General features: G+C 41.4%; 1 protein-coding gene across 1 annotated transcript; it reads right to left on the reverse strand.

Moving 5' to 3' along the window:
• Window positions 1-1,344: 1,344 nt before the first annotated feature.
• Window positions 1,345-17,535, reverse strand: TEKT1 (tektin 1). Its single transcript, XM_049782507.1, has 7 exons — window positions 17,333-17,535; window positions 11,532-11,697; window positions 9,033-9,161; window positions 8,391-8,534; window positions 5,234-5,456; window positions 2,187-2,383; window positions 1,345-1,596 (listed from the first exon to the last, which is right to left on the reverse strand). Exons 1-7 carry the CDS (start codon window positions 17,520-17,522, stop codon window positions 1,389-1,391), a joined length of 1,257 nt encoding a protein of 418 aa, XP_049638464.1. The 5' UTR covers window positions 17,523-17,535; the 3' UTR covers window positions 1,345-1,388.
• Window positions 17,536-18,398: the final 863 nt, after the last annotated feature.

Below are 18,398 nucleotides of genomic sequence, written 5' to 3' on the forward strand. Positions count from 1 at the left end.
GGCTACTGAGCTTCCTCTGGGGTGCCCCCCTCAGGGGTGCCTGGTCAGTACTGCTACCTCCAACCTTTCTAGTGTCATTGATATCTCCTCTCATCAGCCACCAACCCCAGGAATGACACAATGGTGGCCTTTGAAGCCGCCCCCTACCTTCCCAACCTGTGAACCAGATACTTCCCCCTTGAGCCCTTTGCCCCACACACCCACAGCAATAACTGGTTCGCCCTGTTTTGCAGCCCTCGCACTAGGCAGTCTTTCTAAGCACTGGGAGGCCCCCTTAACATTCCCTACCCTTTTCATTTCACCCAGAAGAAAAGGCCTAGAGACGAATACCTTTGCAGTAAATACAAGTCAGGGAAAGCTTTAAATAGTGTCCTGACCCCAGGCTTTCTTCTTAACCTGAGTCTCACTTGTGGGACTTAGGTTAACAGTCATCTGAAAACCTGTTTTCTTGGGGTCTGGAGAGATAGTACAGCCGTAAGGCATTTGCCTTGCATGCAGAAGGTCAGTGGTTCGAACCCTGGCATTCCTTATGGTCCTTCCTGAGCCTGCTGAGGGTGATTTCTGAACATAGAGCCAGGAGTATTCCCTGAGCACTGCCGGTTGTGCCCCCCAAAAAACAACCTGTTTTCTTTGGGGGGGGCACATCCATGACACTCAGGAGTTACTCCTGGCTATGTATTCAGAAATCACTCCTGGCTTGGGGGACCATATGAGATGTCAGGAGATTGAACAGTGGTCTGTGCTAGACTAGCGCATGCAAGGCAGATGCCTTACCACTTGTGCCACTGTTCCAGCCCCAAAAACCTGTTTCCTAAGGAAAGGACTTGAGAGAGCCAAGAGAAATGTTTGCAATTCCTCTCATGAGTAAGATGAGCACAGGGATGTGGCTGAAGTACTGAAGTGAATCTGAACTAAAGTGTTTTGGCCTCCTTTCCCAAGTTCTGGGATACCACTGGAAAGGCCTAAACAGAGATAAAAGAATTAAGTTTAGTGTGAGAGCTCCTGCCTTAATGACATGGGTCAGAGTTCCACCCCTGGTACTACCTACACAGCAAATGTGAGCTTGGCAGCACTGCCACTATGATCCCGTTCCACACCATATCAGCAGGTGCTATCTCTGACTTAGCACAACTTGGTGTGCATGGACAGCACACCAAGACTGTAGTTAGTGGGCCTGACAACCCCAAGTCAATAAAAAGTAAAGAGAACTGTTCTAATCAAGGTAATTAGCTGTGAAATGGCCATGCTGCAGAATAAGATCCTTGCAACTTAATTTCCACCTAAGCAGGTGGAAAATCCCAGCCAAGACACTTTGTGCGAGGTCTGAATGAGGGTTCTGTACACTGGTGAATAAGCTGGTTTAATGAGAATCTGGAAGCTCTCTGGGATTAGCAGATAGCATCAGGGTGTATGCCACCAGACCACAGCCCATGTTCATCCCCGTCGCGCAGCGGGATGGACTTCCTCATGTGCATGCACAGCACCTCGTCGATGTAGATGGTGTTCTCTTTGACTTGGATCTCCTCCTGCAGGGCCAGCTGTCTGCGGTTCAGTCCTTTCAGTTCCATCTGAGCTTTAGATAATGTTTCCTTCAATCTAGGAGAGAAGGAATGGAAAGAAGGATTCTATGTTCTGCCTCATCTTTTCAGTAGATATTTCAAAAAGAAAACGTATCCACATTTTCAGTGCAGAAGGCATATTATATTGGTGTGTCCTCTTCTGTCCTTAAAACAGAGCTCAGATTGATAGCCACAGATCAAATGCATAAGATAGACCACCTCATGGGTCACCTACTTTTAAACCTGTTTCAGTGTACACACACACAGATTTAGGCTTCTTTCAGAGAATTTAAACTTCAGTTCCCATTTCCCAATTGGCTGAAATGAGAAGAAACTTCCCTCTAAAAAGAGACCTCTGAGAGAAGAAAACTGTTTGCCACAGTTGGAGGACCACTGAGGGACACTTGTGGCTGGAAATATGTACTGGTGAAGGGTGTTGAACATTGTATGACTGAAACTAAATCATGAACAACTTTGTATCTAATGGTGATTCAACTAAAGAATTTATTAAAAAGAAAAAAATTAAAAGGGACCTCCTTAAACTTATGTTGGCACTGCCTGCCCCACTTTCCACACTCTAGATTTAAGGGGAGTCCCCAGGGCCCCCTCACCCATCAGGCAGCTTACCTTGCAACATTGGTGGTGATATCATTAATCTCCTTTATCAGCCTGTACTGAGCAACATCACGGCACAGCTCCACATTTGGTCGCTGTGTCCTTTTCTCCAGGCGTGTATGAGCCACTTTGGCAGGCCCTTCTTGGTCAATGATGGCTTTTTCAAGAGTTGCAATGTTTTTTTCCTGGGACGCAATCTCTTCCATGACCTTAAAAATGGGATCAGAGTTGGTGAGACCAGGTTGTCTTCCTTAAAACCTAAGAAGACTCTCTCAGGCAGTCTATTATGACCATGTACGTTAGGAACGTGGGGCCTCTGATTTCTACCCAAGAGCTCTACCCAAGCAGGACCTCACAATGAGTCTGATTCTATTCCCTAAAACACTGATTCCTAGTGGACATGGTGATGCCCCCATTCTTAGAATCTCACAAACATAATGGAAACTCCTGCCACTGTTGCCTCACTGCTTTCACCAATACTGTTAATTCCCTAGAGCAAGCCCTTGGTCAGAGCAAGAGGCTGCCTGCTCAACTGGTACAGGGATCCCTGTATAAGGTGTGGAAATCTATTTCCTTACACACCCGCCCTGAGAGCCTGGACACAGAGTAAACAGTTCAATCTCCTTTGTTTTTTTGGTGGTATAGAAATGATTGCTCAGATGTTACCTGGGTTTTCAGATAAATATATAAGTAGATGGGGGTTTTTTTGGGGGGGAATACAGTGGGAATCCCCAAAAGTGTTTGGAAACTACAGGTAACTTTCAACAATATTAACTAGCTTTAAAATCTTTTTCTTTTTTTTGATTTTTGGGTCACAACTGGCAGCGCTTAGGGTTGCTCCTGGCTCTACGCTCAGAAATCACTCCTGGCAGGCTCAGGACACCATATGGGATGCTGGGATTCAAACCACTGTCCTCCTGCATGCAAAGCAAACACCCTACCTCCATGCTATCTCTCCAGCCCCTAAAGTCTATTTTTCCTAAGTTAAAAAACAAACTTTGCACCATGGAAATTTTCAAGCATATAAAAAGTAGACAACAATAATTTTAACCATTAATCAATGTCTAATCTATCTTGTTTCACATGTATAACTTCTCCTACCCTTGCCACCTGCTTATCTTAAGCAAATACAAATGATTATGCCATTTCAAATACTTACATACGGAAATGTTATTGAAGGGGAGTTTGCAACCACACATGGGAGTACTTGGGCTTACTCCTGGCTCTGTGGTTAGCTGTCACTCCTGGCATTGCTTAAGGACTATGTAGTGCTGAGGAGTGAACTTAGGACAACTGCATGCAAGGGAAGCATCTTATCTGCTGTACTATCTCTCTGGCTCCTTAGTATGTGTTTCTAAGACATAAGGACTCTATTTTAACATAATTACATCCCTCTTTTTTTTTCAATTTTAAATCATTTTATTGAAGTACTAACAATTTACAATCATTAAATCTAAATAATACTTTTCATGTATACATCATTACAAAACCATTACAATACCACCTCCATAGAGTACCCAATTACTTAAACCAAGATCCCCAGGTAAGCTCTGTTCTATAGATAAAATTTCCAATTCTGATGCCTTTGGTCATGTATTTTATATTGTAGAGGTGGTGAAACCTACACATATAATGATGAATAAAGATAAACTCTTGAAACTCACAGAATTGTGATAGTTGATTTAAAAGGTAAAATCTTTTTACAAATATATATTTTAAAAATTAATAGTATGAGGCAAGAGCAATAGCTCAGCAGTATTTCTCATAAAACTGCCTATAAATGAACAAAGTCTGACATGTTTTGTCAACATAACTAATGTGTTACAAATGCTAGGCACCAAAGGTAAAAACTTACAGCCTAAGACCTACTAGAACCAGAGGAAAGGATCGAGTAACTGGTAACAGTATACATATGGTAACATTATATACATTATAATATATTTGCATTCTAAAAGCCATACCCACTCCTGCCATGAAAATTTATAACTACCATAGTAACACTCCAGAAGCTAGCTAAATACAGTTTGAAAATGGATGGTGCTTGGACTTTGAAGGAAAAAAAAGAAGGGCTAGAGAAAAATAAGGAGTAAGGGTCATATCACGCATGTAACTATACCATATTTTATCCCCAATAACACTTAATTGCGTGAGCTTTAATGGTTGTCCCTAGAGATTCCCCCAAGTACTGCCAGGGTAAGTTATCCCCAGCACTAAAGAGCCCAAGTAGCACTGTATTCCAGGGTCCTAAAAAAATCACCCCAAGAGGCCCCTGGGCCTCTTGAGAATCACTATGAAGACTCATCTCTAAAACTTGTTCTCTTTTTTTATTAATTTCCTGTTTCTATAAATAGATAACCTAGAAATTTAGGACACTTCTCTTTCTAGAGTATTCTGCACTCTAACATTTGAGTGTATACTCTTGCTTCTACTAAAGTGTCAGTCTGAATCTAGTCCCTGCTCCTCTAGATTATTTCTCAGACTCCCAGTGCTTAGTCAGTGGACAGTCTCAGATGTGGAGGACCAGGGAGCCTTGCTAGGGAAGGAGGTAAGTCGCACCTGGCTCATGTGGGTTCTGAATGTTAAATATTTAGGAAGTTTGCCAGCTTAGGGCTAAATGGGTTCAATTTTAGAAGTTTGGGGGTTTTTTAAGCACAGAATTCTACAAATCAAGGCCATTTTAAACAAAACTTTTGTTATCCTAAGAGCCAATTCACCAGCACACCACTGGCTAACAGAAACAACATCCATCCCAGCATGGACACTGGATTTAGAGATCTTGCTCACATCTACCTCATGGAACATTAAGACTCTATAGTCTGCCTCCATGTTTCATACATGGAGGAACTGAGATCCAAAGTGGAAAGATGCCTTGCTCTTTATAGTAATTAAGGCGACAAAGAAGGTTCAGAGTGAAGCTATACCCCATTCTGATTCCTCAAAGCCAATGCCGAAGAGGAGAGAAGTGTGGGACTCTGACTCACGCCTCGGCTAATCTCATTTTAGGTTCCCAAGGTAACACCATCTTATTGTGAGTTTCCCTATCCCTCCAGAGAGCTGACCTTGGCCAGATGATCAGCCAGCTTGTCTCTAGCATCTTTAACCACCTTCAGCCCATTCTTGAATGCAGTATCTACCACATCACACTGGTGGCGCAGGTCACCAGCCGTCTGGGACAGGATTCGGTCCACCAGGGACTTGAGTGTCAGGGAGTTGGCCCTTTGCTTGTCAGCTTTCTCCACATTGGCATTAGAGAAGTCCATCCACTCTTCCAGACTCACAGAACTGAAACAGAATCCACATTCATTTATAGCTTATATCAAGGAGAGGGAGAGGGCACTGGGAATGAGGTGTGAGGAGGAAAACAAGTTCTAATAAATTCACTAAGCCTTCTTCCACTGTCAAAAACAACTAGAATGTTTCCCCTTCTCCAGGCATAGAGCACCTTTGTCAGCTATTGATTTCCTTGTCAAGCCAGGAAACCCTTGCACATTATCAGGTGTGGCCCAAATGCCTCCCCCCCCCCCTAAAAATATTGATTTTTTTTTTTTTAGAAAAGGAAAACTGTTAAGAGCTAGTAATGTCACAGACACTGAGTGAGAGGCCTGAGTGGAAAAAGGTCTTGGTTGATATAGGGAGGGACTATGAACTCAAGATGTGAGATGAAGAGAGAAAAAACGGACCACTTCTCAGCCTGCCTGACTTCTGCCTCATACTTTCCTCAAGTGTGAAGAATAGAGGTGGGAGCGATCTCAGCAAAGTTAACTTCAGCCAGTGAGTTAACCTTCATTTCACAAATGAGAAAATCAAGGATCAGAAAAACCGAATAATTTGGTCAAAATCATACACATAGGAACAATTCAAGTCTCATATTGGTTTTTGTTTGTTTGTTTGGTTGGTTGGTTGGTTTTTGGGCCACACCCGGTGGCGCTCAGGGGTTACTCCAGGCTATCTGCTCAGAATAGCTCCTGGCAGGCACTGGGGACCATATGGGATGCCGGGATTCGAACCAACCACCTTAGGTCCTGGATCGGCTGCTTGCAAGGCAAACACCGCTGTGCAATCTCTCTGGCCCCTCAAGTCTCATATTGTAATTGAAATAGAAATTATTGAAATTTTAATGAAACAGGAAGACATGAGTCCATGCTGATTTCAACAAATATTTTCCTAGATTCACAACAAAGATGACTCTTAAAAAGATATTAGGAGGAACACTGAGATAAATATCAATTAAATAGAATATTTAAGCAAAAATCAGTCAAAACAAACCCACAAAGTCAGGAGCATGGTTACCTTTTGAGAAGAGAGAAGGAACTAATATTCTACTAATGAAGATGGGGTTCATTAATTCATTAGAACATTTTTTTCTTCTAATGAACTAATGAACAAGGTAGGGGATCTGTGGGGGGGTCATACTTTATTTTTTATCTGCTTGGGGACTGTTCAGTGTATAATATTAAAGGCTCAGATGTATGCCTAGAGACAGCATACATCTCAGCATCTCAAGGACCCACCTTTCTGTAATCCCCTCCCCTTGAGTTGTGAGTGAACTCATTAACGCCTTTCTTACAAGCAAAAGTAATGAGATTTCTGAGATTAGATTAAAAGATGATGTGGTTTCTTGACCTCTCTGTCTGTATCTCTATCTCTGTCTCTCTGTCTCCATCTCTCACTTTGGGAGAAGGCAGCAGCCAGTCTTGTGATAATCTCATCTGCCATTGCCATAAAAGGAACCTAACAAGCAGATCTCAAACCTATTCTGGTCAAGACAGCTTGATAACAACCTCAAAAGACATGAGCCTGAAACATCCAGATAACATAGCCTGCAGAAACCGTGAGACAATAAAGGTTTATCAGGAGTAAGCTCTGAGTGTAGCAGGATGTGGCAAAAAATAAATTATTATAATAATAATAAACTGCTAAATTTGGAGGTAAGCTATTATAAAGCAAAAGATAATACAATAAGTAACTCCCTAAATGATCTATGTATTTATTGATGTTTATATATTTTTATATATCTGGTTCAACTAAAAAAGGCTTGAAAATTAGAATGAGTCAGGATTGTGACATATTAAAATGCTAAATCAAATGTTACAGAAAAGATACACAGCACAATACCATGTTAGGAAACAAATTTTAGTGTATTCGAATGTTTATAAAAGAGACAACCCAGATAACTCCTAGTTATTGGGAAGCATAATGAAGGAAAGTTAATATGAGTGGATGGGATAGTGGACAGGGTGCTTGCCTTGGATGTAGAAGACATGGGTTCCATTCCCATCACCCCAAGTACCAGCAGGAATGATCCCTTAGTGAAGAGCTTTGAGTAGGCCCTTAGTACCATTGGGGGTGGCTCAAAAAACAAAAACAAAAAATAAGAATGCATATCTCTAAAACAAAAACAATAATTCATATAATTATGCACACCTATGTTCATCACAGCACATAATATGTAAACAAAATATGTAAACAACCCAATACCCAAATTCAGATAAATGGGTAAAGAAGTTGTGGTATATATACACAATAGAATACTATAAAGCTCTAATAAAAAAACAAAATCAAGCAATTTGCTGCAGCATGGCTGGAACTAAATGATATAGTGCTGAGTGAACTCCGTCAGAGAAAAGGGGAAAAATACCAAATGATCTCACTTATACACAGCAAGACTGCAACGAAGGGCCAAGGCAACACAATGGGAGAACTTATAACACACACTGAAATGGATTGGGGGATGGGATTGAAAGGGAAGGGCACTGTATCCTTGGAGAAGGAAAATGGGTATACTGGTGATAGGTGTTATTGGAATTATGTACATGGGAAACCATTATCAACATTTTATAATAGCAGAACTTAAATCTATAACAAAGTTTAAAAATAATAACAAAACATGAATATAAAAAATAAATTTCAAGACTGGAAAGTGATACAAGACACAACATGCAGCTAACCCCAGTTTTAGCCCAGCACGAACCTACCTCCAAAATAAATAATCTTAAAATGCCTGAAGCAGACTTCCATAACATGGGGCCCAACATGAGAAGCCACTGGGGCCTATCTCAGGGAGTGACAGCCTACTAAAACCATGGCCCCAATCATCCTCCCAGTTCCCAGACTGTTGTCAAAATGACCTGCTAGGTTCTGCCTCCACAGACACTGGAACATTTCCAACAAGGAGTAAGATAGCACAGGTAGAATGGCAGTCAAAGATGCACTCACTTTGGTTCAATTCTTAAATCATTTTCAGAATATCTGATATTTGGAGAGTTGTTGTTGAGAGAGAAGCAGATATCGTCGATGGTCAGGGCCATGTACTTATCTTTTGCATCCCTTTCAAGATTGTACTTGGCAGCACGGTTCAGTCTAATGGGAAAAAATAAAGTGGATTTTCTTTCTGTCTGGAATGTGAAAGGGTAGAAGAGGGGGCTACCTCTTGAAGTCTTCTTGGGAGATGTGAAAAAGTGAAGCTAATTTTCAATTTAGAACATAATAGCAGTCCTTTCTCCCTACCTCCCAGCACAGCAATACAGACATACACCATTAGATGCTTGGTGACAAGATAAAGCAATGAGCCATTTTTATGTTGTCACTTGGGCTGGTCTGAAAGATGGTAGGAAATGGCTCCAGAGGGGTCCCATTTAATCAGGGTAAAATTCATCCCCATCTCCACCCAACCATAGAAAGTGGCTCACTTGAGAATTGACCAGGTCTCCATGAATATTTCCTGAGCTGCTTAGGGCATGGAAAATGTGTGGAATCATTAAACTCATTTCTTCTGTACTATGTACAACATGATGGTTGTGGGCACCACCTTTTCTATATATGTCCATTGAGAAAATTTAAGACCATCCATGCCCATACCTAATCTGTTCCGATGTCTCCTCCAGCGTGCGGGTCAGCAGGGCCATCACCCCCTTAATGATCTCATCTTCCTTTAACAGTTCCTGTTCTACTTCATCATGCACCAAGTCAATACCAATTCGCTGCTCCCTGTGAAGAGTGAGGTTGTAGGTCATACAACAAAAATATGAAGGAAGGCAACTCAGTACTTAACAACATCTAGATTTGAAAAAACATCTGGACAACTGGTTAGAACCTAACCCAGTGGTATGGCATAGGTGGCTTGAAAATGTTCCAAAAATTCTAGAAAATTTGATTTAGCACAGTGGGTAGAATGTTTACCTTGCATATGCCTACCCCAGGTTCATCCCTGGCATCCAATATGGTACCTCAAGCCTGCCAGGAGTGCTTTCTGAGTGTAGAGCCAGGAGTAACCTCTGTGTGCTGCTGATATGGCCCCAAAAGAAAACAAAACAAAAATGTGGCTAATTGGTTGAATGCAAAGTCTTAGTCATCTGAAACTATTTCTAAACATTTCTTTTGAATATTAGGGTAAGACAGCTAAAAAAAAAAAAAGAAAGAAAGAAAATTTGATTTATAAATTGATAACTTGGTCTCAAAAATAGCTAATTTTTCTCCTGGATTTGGCAATGTTTTAAAGCAATTTCTTTTTTATCTATTTATTGGAAACATGGTCTTTTGACATGTACTGTTCTATGACAAAGATATATGTTTCTTTCCTGAGCCCATTTCTATTTTTGGACAAAGATGTGATTCCAGTAAGATAATTATAACACCACCAATATTAATGTCACTTCTAATGTTGAGCATTTATTTACAGACTGAAATATCTTCTCACTTAACCCTTTCAAGTACATGTGAGGAAACTGAATTTCAGAAAGGTCAAAGTAACTTAATGTCCCAGAACTAAAAATTAAAACACGCTCAACCACTGTGTGATGTTACTCCCCAAAGTGATTAGCCACCACTATTTTTTTTTTTTTGCTTTTGTTTTTGGACTACACCCAGAGGTGCTCATGGCTTAGTCCTGGCTCTGTGCTCAAAGATATTTTACCCTTTCCACACCACCTGATGGTGCTTGGAGGAAAGCTCTAAACTCAGCATGGCCTTAATCATGTCATATAACTTATCTATACTCCTGTGTAAAATGAAAATCATCATTAGTACTTCATGAGTTGTGGTAACAGGCAAATGAGATATAAGAGCAGATGGTATAGTATCTGGCACATATATGCATCTCCTTATGTAGCAATTTTATATTCTTACCTAAGGTGTAGAGTTGAACTAACTGAATATTAGCCTCTTTGATGATGCCCTACTTTTCTTTACTTAACCTTTTCTGTAATCTGTCTGGGAAGGTTTCTGCTAGCAGCCTCAGAGGGTCTGTCTAAACTCATTGAGGGAACAGGGTCTCCTAGGGTAAGAATGTAACCAGATACTAGGTGTGGTGCCTGTGGGAAATCACAAGTAGCTCAGCATACCTAAGCACACCCCACTAATGGAGAATAAATATATGACCCTGAGAGAACAAGCCCCAAGCATCATGAACCTTTGCTAAATTGATGAACTTGAACTTTTATTTCAAAGGTTATTGTGAAACTATGTTATAATAAAAGAATTTTAGATATGGGAAGTGTAAAAATCAGCATTTGGAACAGTTCACTCAACAACCAGTGTGGATGATGTGCTGGGTAGAAGTGGTCTATGTTGACAGCAACCTATTAGGGCATGCTAGCTAGGATTGCAATAGGGAACAAGCCTAGAAACCTGCAAAATCCCAAAGAAGAGAGAACAAATCATTCTACCATAGAATTAATAAGAGGAACATTACAATGCTTGCATTACTCTAAAAAGCTTCTGTGTGACTCTGTTCACCTTGGAAAATGTGTCTTAATAACTGTAGTGTCTGTTCTGTCTGCTCAAAGTAAAGGCTACCATTTCCCAATTTTAATTGGTGTTGCCATGCGACTATGTTCTAGTCAATGAACTGCAAGTAGAAATGGTGACTACCAAATCCTATTTATACCTACTTGCTGATGTAGAGATAATAACTTAAGTTCCATCTGATAATTTCTGTCATAAAGTACTTGGGATTAAAAGTTCTGCCTCAGAGAGCAACAAGATAGATAAATCTGGAATGACAACACTACAGTATACCAAGCCATCCCTAAACTATCTCCAAATTCCTTAAATATGGCAGAGAAGGAAACTATCTTAAGTTTAGTATCATTTTTCAGTTTTCGGAAAACTAGCCAAATCTAGTCCTAATTTATATTTGAATTAAGTTAGTCAAAAACAGAATTTAGACATGAGTTAAGCTCCCATTTCCTTCTACTGCCCAGCATTATGGGCATGCCAAGATAATTTCAGGCTCTAAACCTAAAAAGAATATGCATGCTTATTTGGCTCAGTAAAACCTACCTCCTAGCCAGTCAACATTTACAACCTAGCATTTCATTTCTCAAAATAGATAATTTTTTGAGGAACCTTCATTACTACCTGTATTCCATACACATCTGAGTGATATGCATGGGCTCTTTTAAACTCTCCAGGGCTTTCTTCAGTCTGATCTGATATGACAGTAGATCCTCAGTTTCATATGAAAGCTGTTCAAGTTTGTCCTCTAATTCCTTCTTCCAGAATCTGAGTTCTTCAAGTCTCTGTTCTAAAGCACAACAGAGAAATCACAGCAGGATTAAATTTCCTTCAATACCGTCAATGTTAGAATCAGAAACAAATATCATTATAAATCTACCTGAGAAGTATTCTTTTCTTTCGTAGCTATATTTCTTGAGGTCTCTTTACGGAAGGAAGGGAGGGAGGGAGGGAGGGAGGGAGGGAGGGAGGGAGGGAGGGAGGGAGGGAGGGAGGGAGGGAGGGAGGGAGGGAGGGTGAGGGAGGGAGGGAGGGAGGGATGGGGAGGGAGGGAGGGAGGGGGAGGGAGGGAGGGAATAAGAAGGGTAAGGAAGGAAAGAGAAAAGAAGGGTAAGGAAGGAAAGAGAAAAGAAGGGTAAGGAGAAGAAAAGAGCAAGGACATTTCTTTTTGTTTAATTTTATTTTAGGCACTGTGATTTATAATACTGTTAATGATAGGGGTTCATGTATACAATGTTCCAACACCACACCCTCTACCAAGTGTCCCCCCACTCCTTATTGCAGTCCCCACCACCACACATCCCCCACCCTAGTAAGCTCAGTTTGGTAAGATCAGTTCCCATATACATTCTGAAAGAAAAGAATAACTAATATTTTGGGCTATTTTTTATTTGCCTTACTACATATTTCTTTATATCCCACACATTAGAGCATTCATTGTCTGTCCCTATCCTTCACTCAGTTTGATACTCTCTAGGTCTTTCGTTGTAGCAGCAATTGCATGGTACCATCTTTTCTTACAGCCAAACAGTATTCCATTATGTATACGTACCATAGTTACTTTATCCAATTATCTGCTCCTGGACACTGTTTCCAGATTTGGCTATTGAGAATAGTATTGCAATGAACACAGAAGTACAAATGTCTTTGCTGAATAAAGTTTTGGGAGTAGATGCCTAGTGGAATTTCTGATTCATATGAAAGCTAAATTCTTAGTGTTATATTTTCCAAAAAGGTTGGACCAGTCAACATTCCCAGGTGAGTTCCTTTCCCCGCATCCTCACCAACATTGGCTATTTTCTTTATTTTTGTTTTTGTTTTTTTTTGGGGGGGGGGCACACCCAGCGGTGCTCAGGGCTTACTCCTGGCTATCTGCTCAGAAATAGCTCCTGGCAGGCATGGGGGACTATTTGGGATGCCGGGATTTGAACTAACCACGTTAGGTCCTGGATCGGCTGTTTGCAAGGTAAAGGTTGCTGTGCTATCTCTCGGGCCCCTGGCTATTTTCTTTTTGATTTGTGCTGGTCTTACTGGTGTGAGATGATATCTCATTGTTATTTTTATTTGCATTTCCCTGATAATAGGGATGCAAGAGCTCTTTTTTCATAAACCTCTATTTTTCTTTGAGGAAGTTTGTTCATCTTCTAGTTCCACTTTTTGATGATGTTGATCATTGGGAAATTTCTTAAATTCAACCACTTGTTTCAAATTAATCTGAAGATCATTCTATACTCATTTTAAATATCTCTTTAATTAACTTTAAATTCTATCAAATATAAATAAATATTATATCAAAAACTAAATATTACAACTTATATTAAAAGTATAATTCTCTACATATACTTTCTAAAAACAGTTTTTAAATGCTTTAGTATTTCTTCTGGCATCTGCTTACAAATAGTTAATTATTATCAGTTTTACTACTGTTGGATTTTTTTTGAGGGGTCATGCCCAGTGGTGCTCAGGGGTTATTCCTGGCTTTGCACTCAGAAAATGCTCCTGGCAGGCTTGGGGGACCATAATGGGATGCTGTGGATCAAATCCGGGTCCATCCTGGGTCAGCAGTTTGCAAGGCAAACATCCTACTATTGTGCTATCACTCCAGCACTATAGATCGCTTTTAAGTGTTTTTAATTAACAGGGGGTTTTTTTTTGTGTGTGTCTTTTTTTTAATGAAAGATGGAATTTATTGCCTTCAGACATTAAGGTCTTCATTCCAGATATTTTTCTACATTCAAATTCTTTGTAAAAATGAGACCACATTTTCAGCTCCTATTTCTTTTCTATTGCAGGGGTAGCTTTCAAGATCTTCAGGAGGTATAAGAGGCCACAAAGCTAGGCCACATATTAAGAAAGTGCATAAGCTTACTGAAAATTTTTTGATAAAACTTTTTGGTTTAATGTAGTCCTGTTCTTTTTCTCTTTTATAATTATTTCCTGCTTAAGAAATCTGTATCTTCTCCAAATAATAAAGTTGTTTTTCTTCTTTCTTCCCCCCCCCCCCTTTTTTTTTTTTTTTTTTTTTTTTTTTGATTTTTGGGCCACAACCGGTGACGTCAACTCAGCGATTAATCCTAGCTATGCGCTCAGAAATCACTCCTGGCTTGGGGGAACATATGGGACACAGGGGATTGAATTGCAGTCAGTCCTAGGTTAGTATGTGCAAGGCAGACGCCCTAAAGTTGTTTTCATCAAAGGTACATTGTTTGTTTGCTTGTTTGTTTTTTGGTTTTGGGGCCACACTCGGCGACGCTCAAGGGTTACTCCTGGCTCTCTGCTCAGAAATCCCTCCTGGCAAGCACGGGGGACCATATGGGATGATGGGATTCGAACCACTGTTGGTTCTGGGTCGGTTGCTTGAAGGCAAATGTCCTAGCACTATTCTATCTCTCTGGCCCAAAGTTGCATTGTTTTAGCATTCCTACTTAGAAATACGGTCTACGTAATGTTTGATTGTGTGTGTGTGTGTGTGTGTGTGTGTGTGTGTGTGTGTGTGTGTGTGTGTGTGTGTGTGGTTTTATGGGTCACACCCGGCAGTGCTCAGGGGTTATTCCTGGCTCCAGGCTCAGAAATTGCTCCTGGCAGGCACGGGGGACCATATGGGGCACCGGGATTCGAACCGATGACCTCCTGCATGAAAGGCAAATGCCTTACCTCCATGCTATCTCTCCAGCCTCCCATTACCACTTTTATATATTATTTGGCTGCACATGTTTTGAGTGGATAATAGTATCTATGAACTAAACACTAGGAAAAAATGGGATGATCAGTTCCTGCTTTTGAGGAATCCTGGATTGATGAGTAAAAAGACAGAAAGTAATCAGAATATAACAAGTGTTAGGGTCGGGAATCAATCCCCCTCTCCTGAGTGACGTCTCAAGGGTTTCAGGGAGATAAGGAAGCCATGCAAGTCACAAAGGTGATTTATTTCTGGCGCGTCAGGTTCAATGCTCATGGTGCTCCTCAGAGCAAGCCAGTGAACAAAGACCCTGTGCAAGGATTAAGCAGGGCTTTTAAAAGGTACATTTTAGGGAGGCACAAAGAACAAGCAGTATTTTAAATAGGCAACATCACGCTGAGGGTAGAGCAGAGGCCTACTGAAACCTGGAATGGCAGAGGCCTGCAGAAACCTTGTTTTCTTTCCTTTTCACCAGATAGATGATGGAGTAAGGGTGGATTTAAAAAGATTTCCTAAATAGGAATATTTGAGTAGACTCTTAAAAGAGAATACATTTTTCTCTTGGAAATTTCCAAGAGAAAATTTTAAATAAAAAAAATAAATTTTATAAATATTTTTATTAAAAATAAAATAGAGGGCTGGAATGGTGACACAAAGTGGTAAGGCGTCTGACTTGCCTGCACTAGCCTAAGACAGACCGAGGTTCTATCCCCAGGCATCCCATATGGTCCCCAAGCCAGGAGCGATTTCTGAGCGCATAGCCAGGAGTAACCCCTGAGCGTCACTGGGTGTGGGCCCCCCCCAAAAAGGGCCAGAGCAGTTTGGTTTTAATAAACCAAAACTTTATTAATAACAGAAATAATAAATATTAGGTTCTGTTGGTAGATTAATCATGAAGCTCACCCCTGATGCAAGTCTATAGGCAGACTTGTTCTAGATATTTGTGTAAATAGACAAATTTTAGACATTTGGACTTTTTCATTAAAAAATAAAGTAGATTATAGTTTAGGTGACACAATTGCAATAGTGTTAACATTTGTGGTATTAGTGTTCAAAGTTACTGTACTATATACCACCACCAAAGTGGCCAGTACATGGGACTGGAGCAATAGCATAGCAGTAAGGCATTGAATTTGCACACAGCTGACTCAGGTTTGTCCCCCAGTATCCCATATGATTCCCCGAGCCTGCCAGGAGTAATTTCTAAGCACAAGAGAGTCAGGAGTAGGGCTGGAGATAGCACAGCAGTAGGGCGTTTGCCTTCCAACGCGGCTACCCAAGACGGACTTGGGTTCAATCCCTGGCATTCCATATGGTCCCCGAGCCAGGAGCAATTTCTGAGCCCATAGCCAGAAGTAACCCCTGTGTAGCAAGTCAGCCCCTGAAGAGGTTGACTGATGGAGGTATGGAGGATGAGGTCTTTCCCTTCCAGCTCGTAGCACGTGTCTGCCACCCTGTCTAGCCGACGGTTCTGAGGTGAAACAGCGGGTAAACAGCTCACAGACAGTCAGCTCGTTGAAATATTTGCTTTATTCGGTGGACAAGACTGAAGTCCAAAGACTCAGCTTCAGTTCCAGCCAAAAAGCCCTGGCCTTCCACAGACTCTTGTTTTTATCCACCAGAATCAGGTACCACCCAATGGTGGGATCAGATACCAACCAATGGTGGAAGCAGAATCAGGTACTACCCTAGGGTGGGGGCAGAATGCCAGGTCACACCCTAGGGTAGGGCACAATCACCAATCAGTTTAGATGAGTAACATAGTAATCCCCTAAAATATTTACATACACAACACCCCTGAGCATCACCGGATGTGGCCCCCCCCCCAAAAAAAAGTCAGGAGTAACCTTGAATGCCTCCAGGTGTGATCCCACCCCCGAACATGTGGTCAGTACTCTCTACCAAAATCCTTTGTTACTTCTAGTGAAATGTAGATGTACTTTTCACTAGAATTATTTTCCAGTAGTCTTGAGAATAAAAAAATTAAGATGAGTATTCATTGATATTTATTCATTAAAATAATTATTTTATGGAGGATTTTTAGTATTCTGAGACCCATGAGGGTTGAGTTCGGTGTGAATTGTGAAGAAGAGGGTAAGGAAGGAGAATTTTTTTGGGGGGGTCACATCGGCAGCACTCAGGGGTTACTCCTGGCTCTATGCTCAGAAATCACTCCTTGCAGGATCGGGGGATGATATGGGATGCCGGGATTCGAATCACCAACCTTCTGCATGCAAGGTAAATGCTTTACCTCCATGTTATCTCTCCGGCCCCAGGAAGGAGAATCCTTTTTTTTTTTTTTTTCCTGATTTTTGGGCCACATCCGGCGGTGCTCAGGGGTTTCTCCTGGCTGTCTGCTCAGAAATAGCTCCTGGCAGGCACAGGGAACCATATGGGACACTGGGATTCGAACCAACCACCTTTGGTCCTGGATCGGCTGCTTGCAAGGCAAATGCCGCTGTGCTATCTCTCCGGGCCCAGGAAGGAGAATCTTAATTGACTTTCAACCCTTGAGCATGTCTCACTTAAAACTTCAGATTCAATTTCAACATTGACAGGTATTGAACTTTTTTGGTTTGATTGTCTATGTGTTCATGTAATATTATTTTATTATGTTTTTATATATTTTATATATATGCATATATATATGCATTTCCTGAAATATAAAATGCAAATAAATAATTAGGCAAACCCTAACAGTTTCATACAAACATGTTCACAAATATTCTCAAGAGTATACTCTTACCTAGTTTCTTGTTCACATCACTTTGAGATTTTTTGGTAGATTTTTCTATTTCATCCACAAGCCTTTGACTTTCTGACACCACTCGTTCAGACTGGCACCTTTGGGCATTTGCTCTGTGATACTGGTCCTTGTTAGCAATAATCCACTCTGAGAGTAGAAACTTTGGTGGAGATTGTAGTATTTTGGCCATTTGAGATTTCCAAAATCCTGATCAAATAAAACTTTTTAGATTATATGAAAGCAAGTTTTCCTTCATTGAATATCTATTTTTATTCAAGGGTGGCATATGCCTCTCCTCAAAAGTATTTAATCAAAATCTGAGAGCATAAAAGCCGGCTATCCTTTGCAAAAGCTGGCTCCCTGTGTGTGACACCAGGCGGGGAAAATCCGCGAAAGTACACCGGCCCAGTGGGGCTCAGCTGTGAAAGACTGTGAGTGTGACCTGTCTATGTCTGTCTACTGTCCTCTTGCGTGAAACTCTTGCGAGTGGGGCAAAAAGAGCCTCCAGAAACCTCGCTCGCCCAGACGCCATTTTCAGGGAGGGACTTCAGAGCATAAAAACCGGCTATCCTTTGCAAAAGCTGGCTCCCTGTGTGTGACACCAGGCGGGGAAAATCCGCGAAAGTACACCGGCCCAGTGGGGCTCAGCTGTGAAAGACTGTGAGTGTGACCTGTCTATGTCTGTCTACTGTCCTCTTGCGTGAAACTCTTGCGAGTGGGGCAAAAAGAGCCTCCAGAAACCTCGCTTGCCCAGACGCCATTTTCAGGGAGGGACTTCAGAGCATAAAAGCCGGCTATCCTTTGCAAAAGCTGGCTCCCTGTGTGTGACACCAGGCGGGGAAAATCCGCGAAAGTACACCGGCCCAGTGGGGCTCAGCTGTGAAAGACTGTGAGTGTGACCTGTCTATGTCTGTCTACTGTCCTCTTGCGTGAAACTCTTGCGAGTGGGGCAAAAAGAGCCTCCAGAAACCTCGCTCGCCCAGACGCCATTTTCAGGGAGGGACTTCAGAGCATAAAAACCGGCTATCCTTTGCAAAAGCTGGCTCCCTGTGTGTGACACCAGGCG

Source organism: Suncus etruscus, chromosome 1 (genome assembly GCF_024139225.1).
Source record: "Suncus etruscus isolate mSunEtr1 chromosome 1, mSunEtr1.pri.cur, whole genome shotgun sequence".
NCBI classification, from domain to species: Eukaryota; Metazoa; Chordata; class Mammalia; order Eulipotyphla; family Soricidae; genus Suncus; species Suncus etruscus.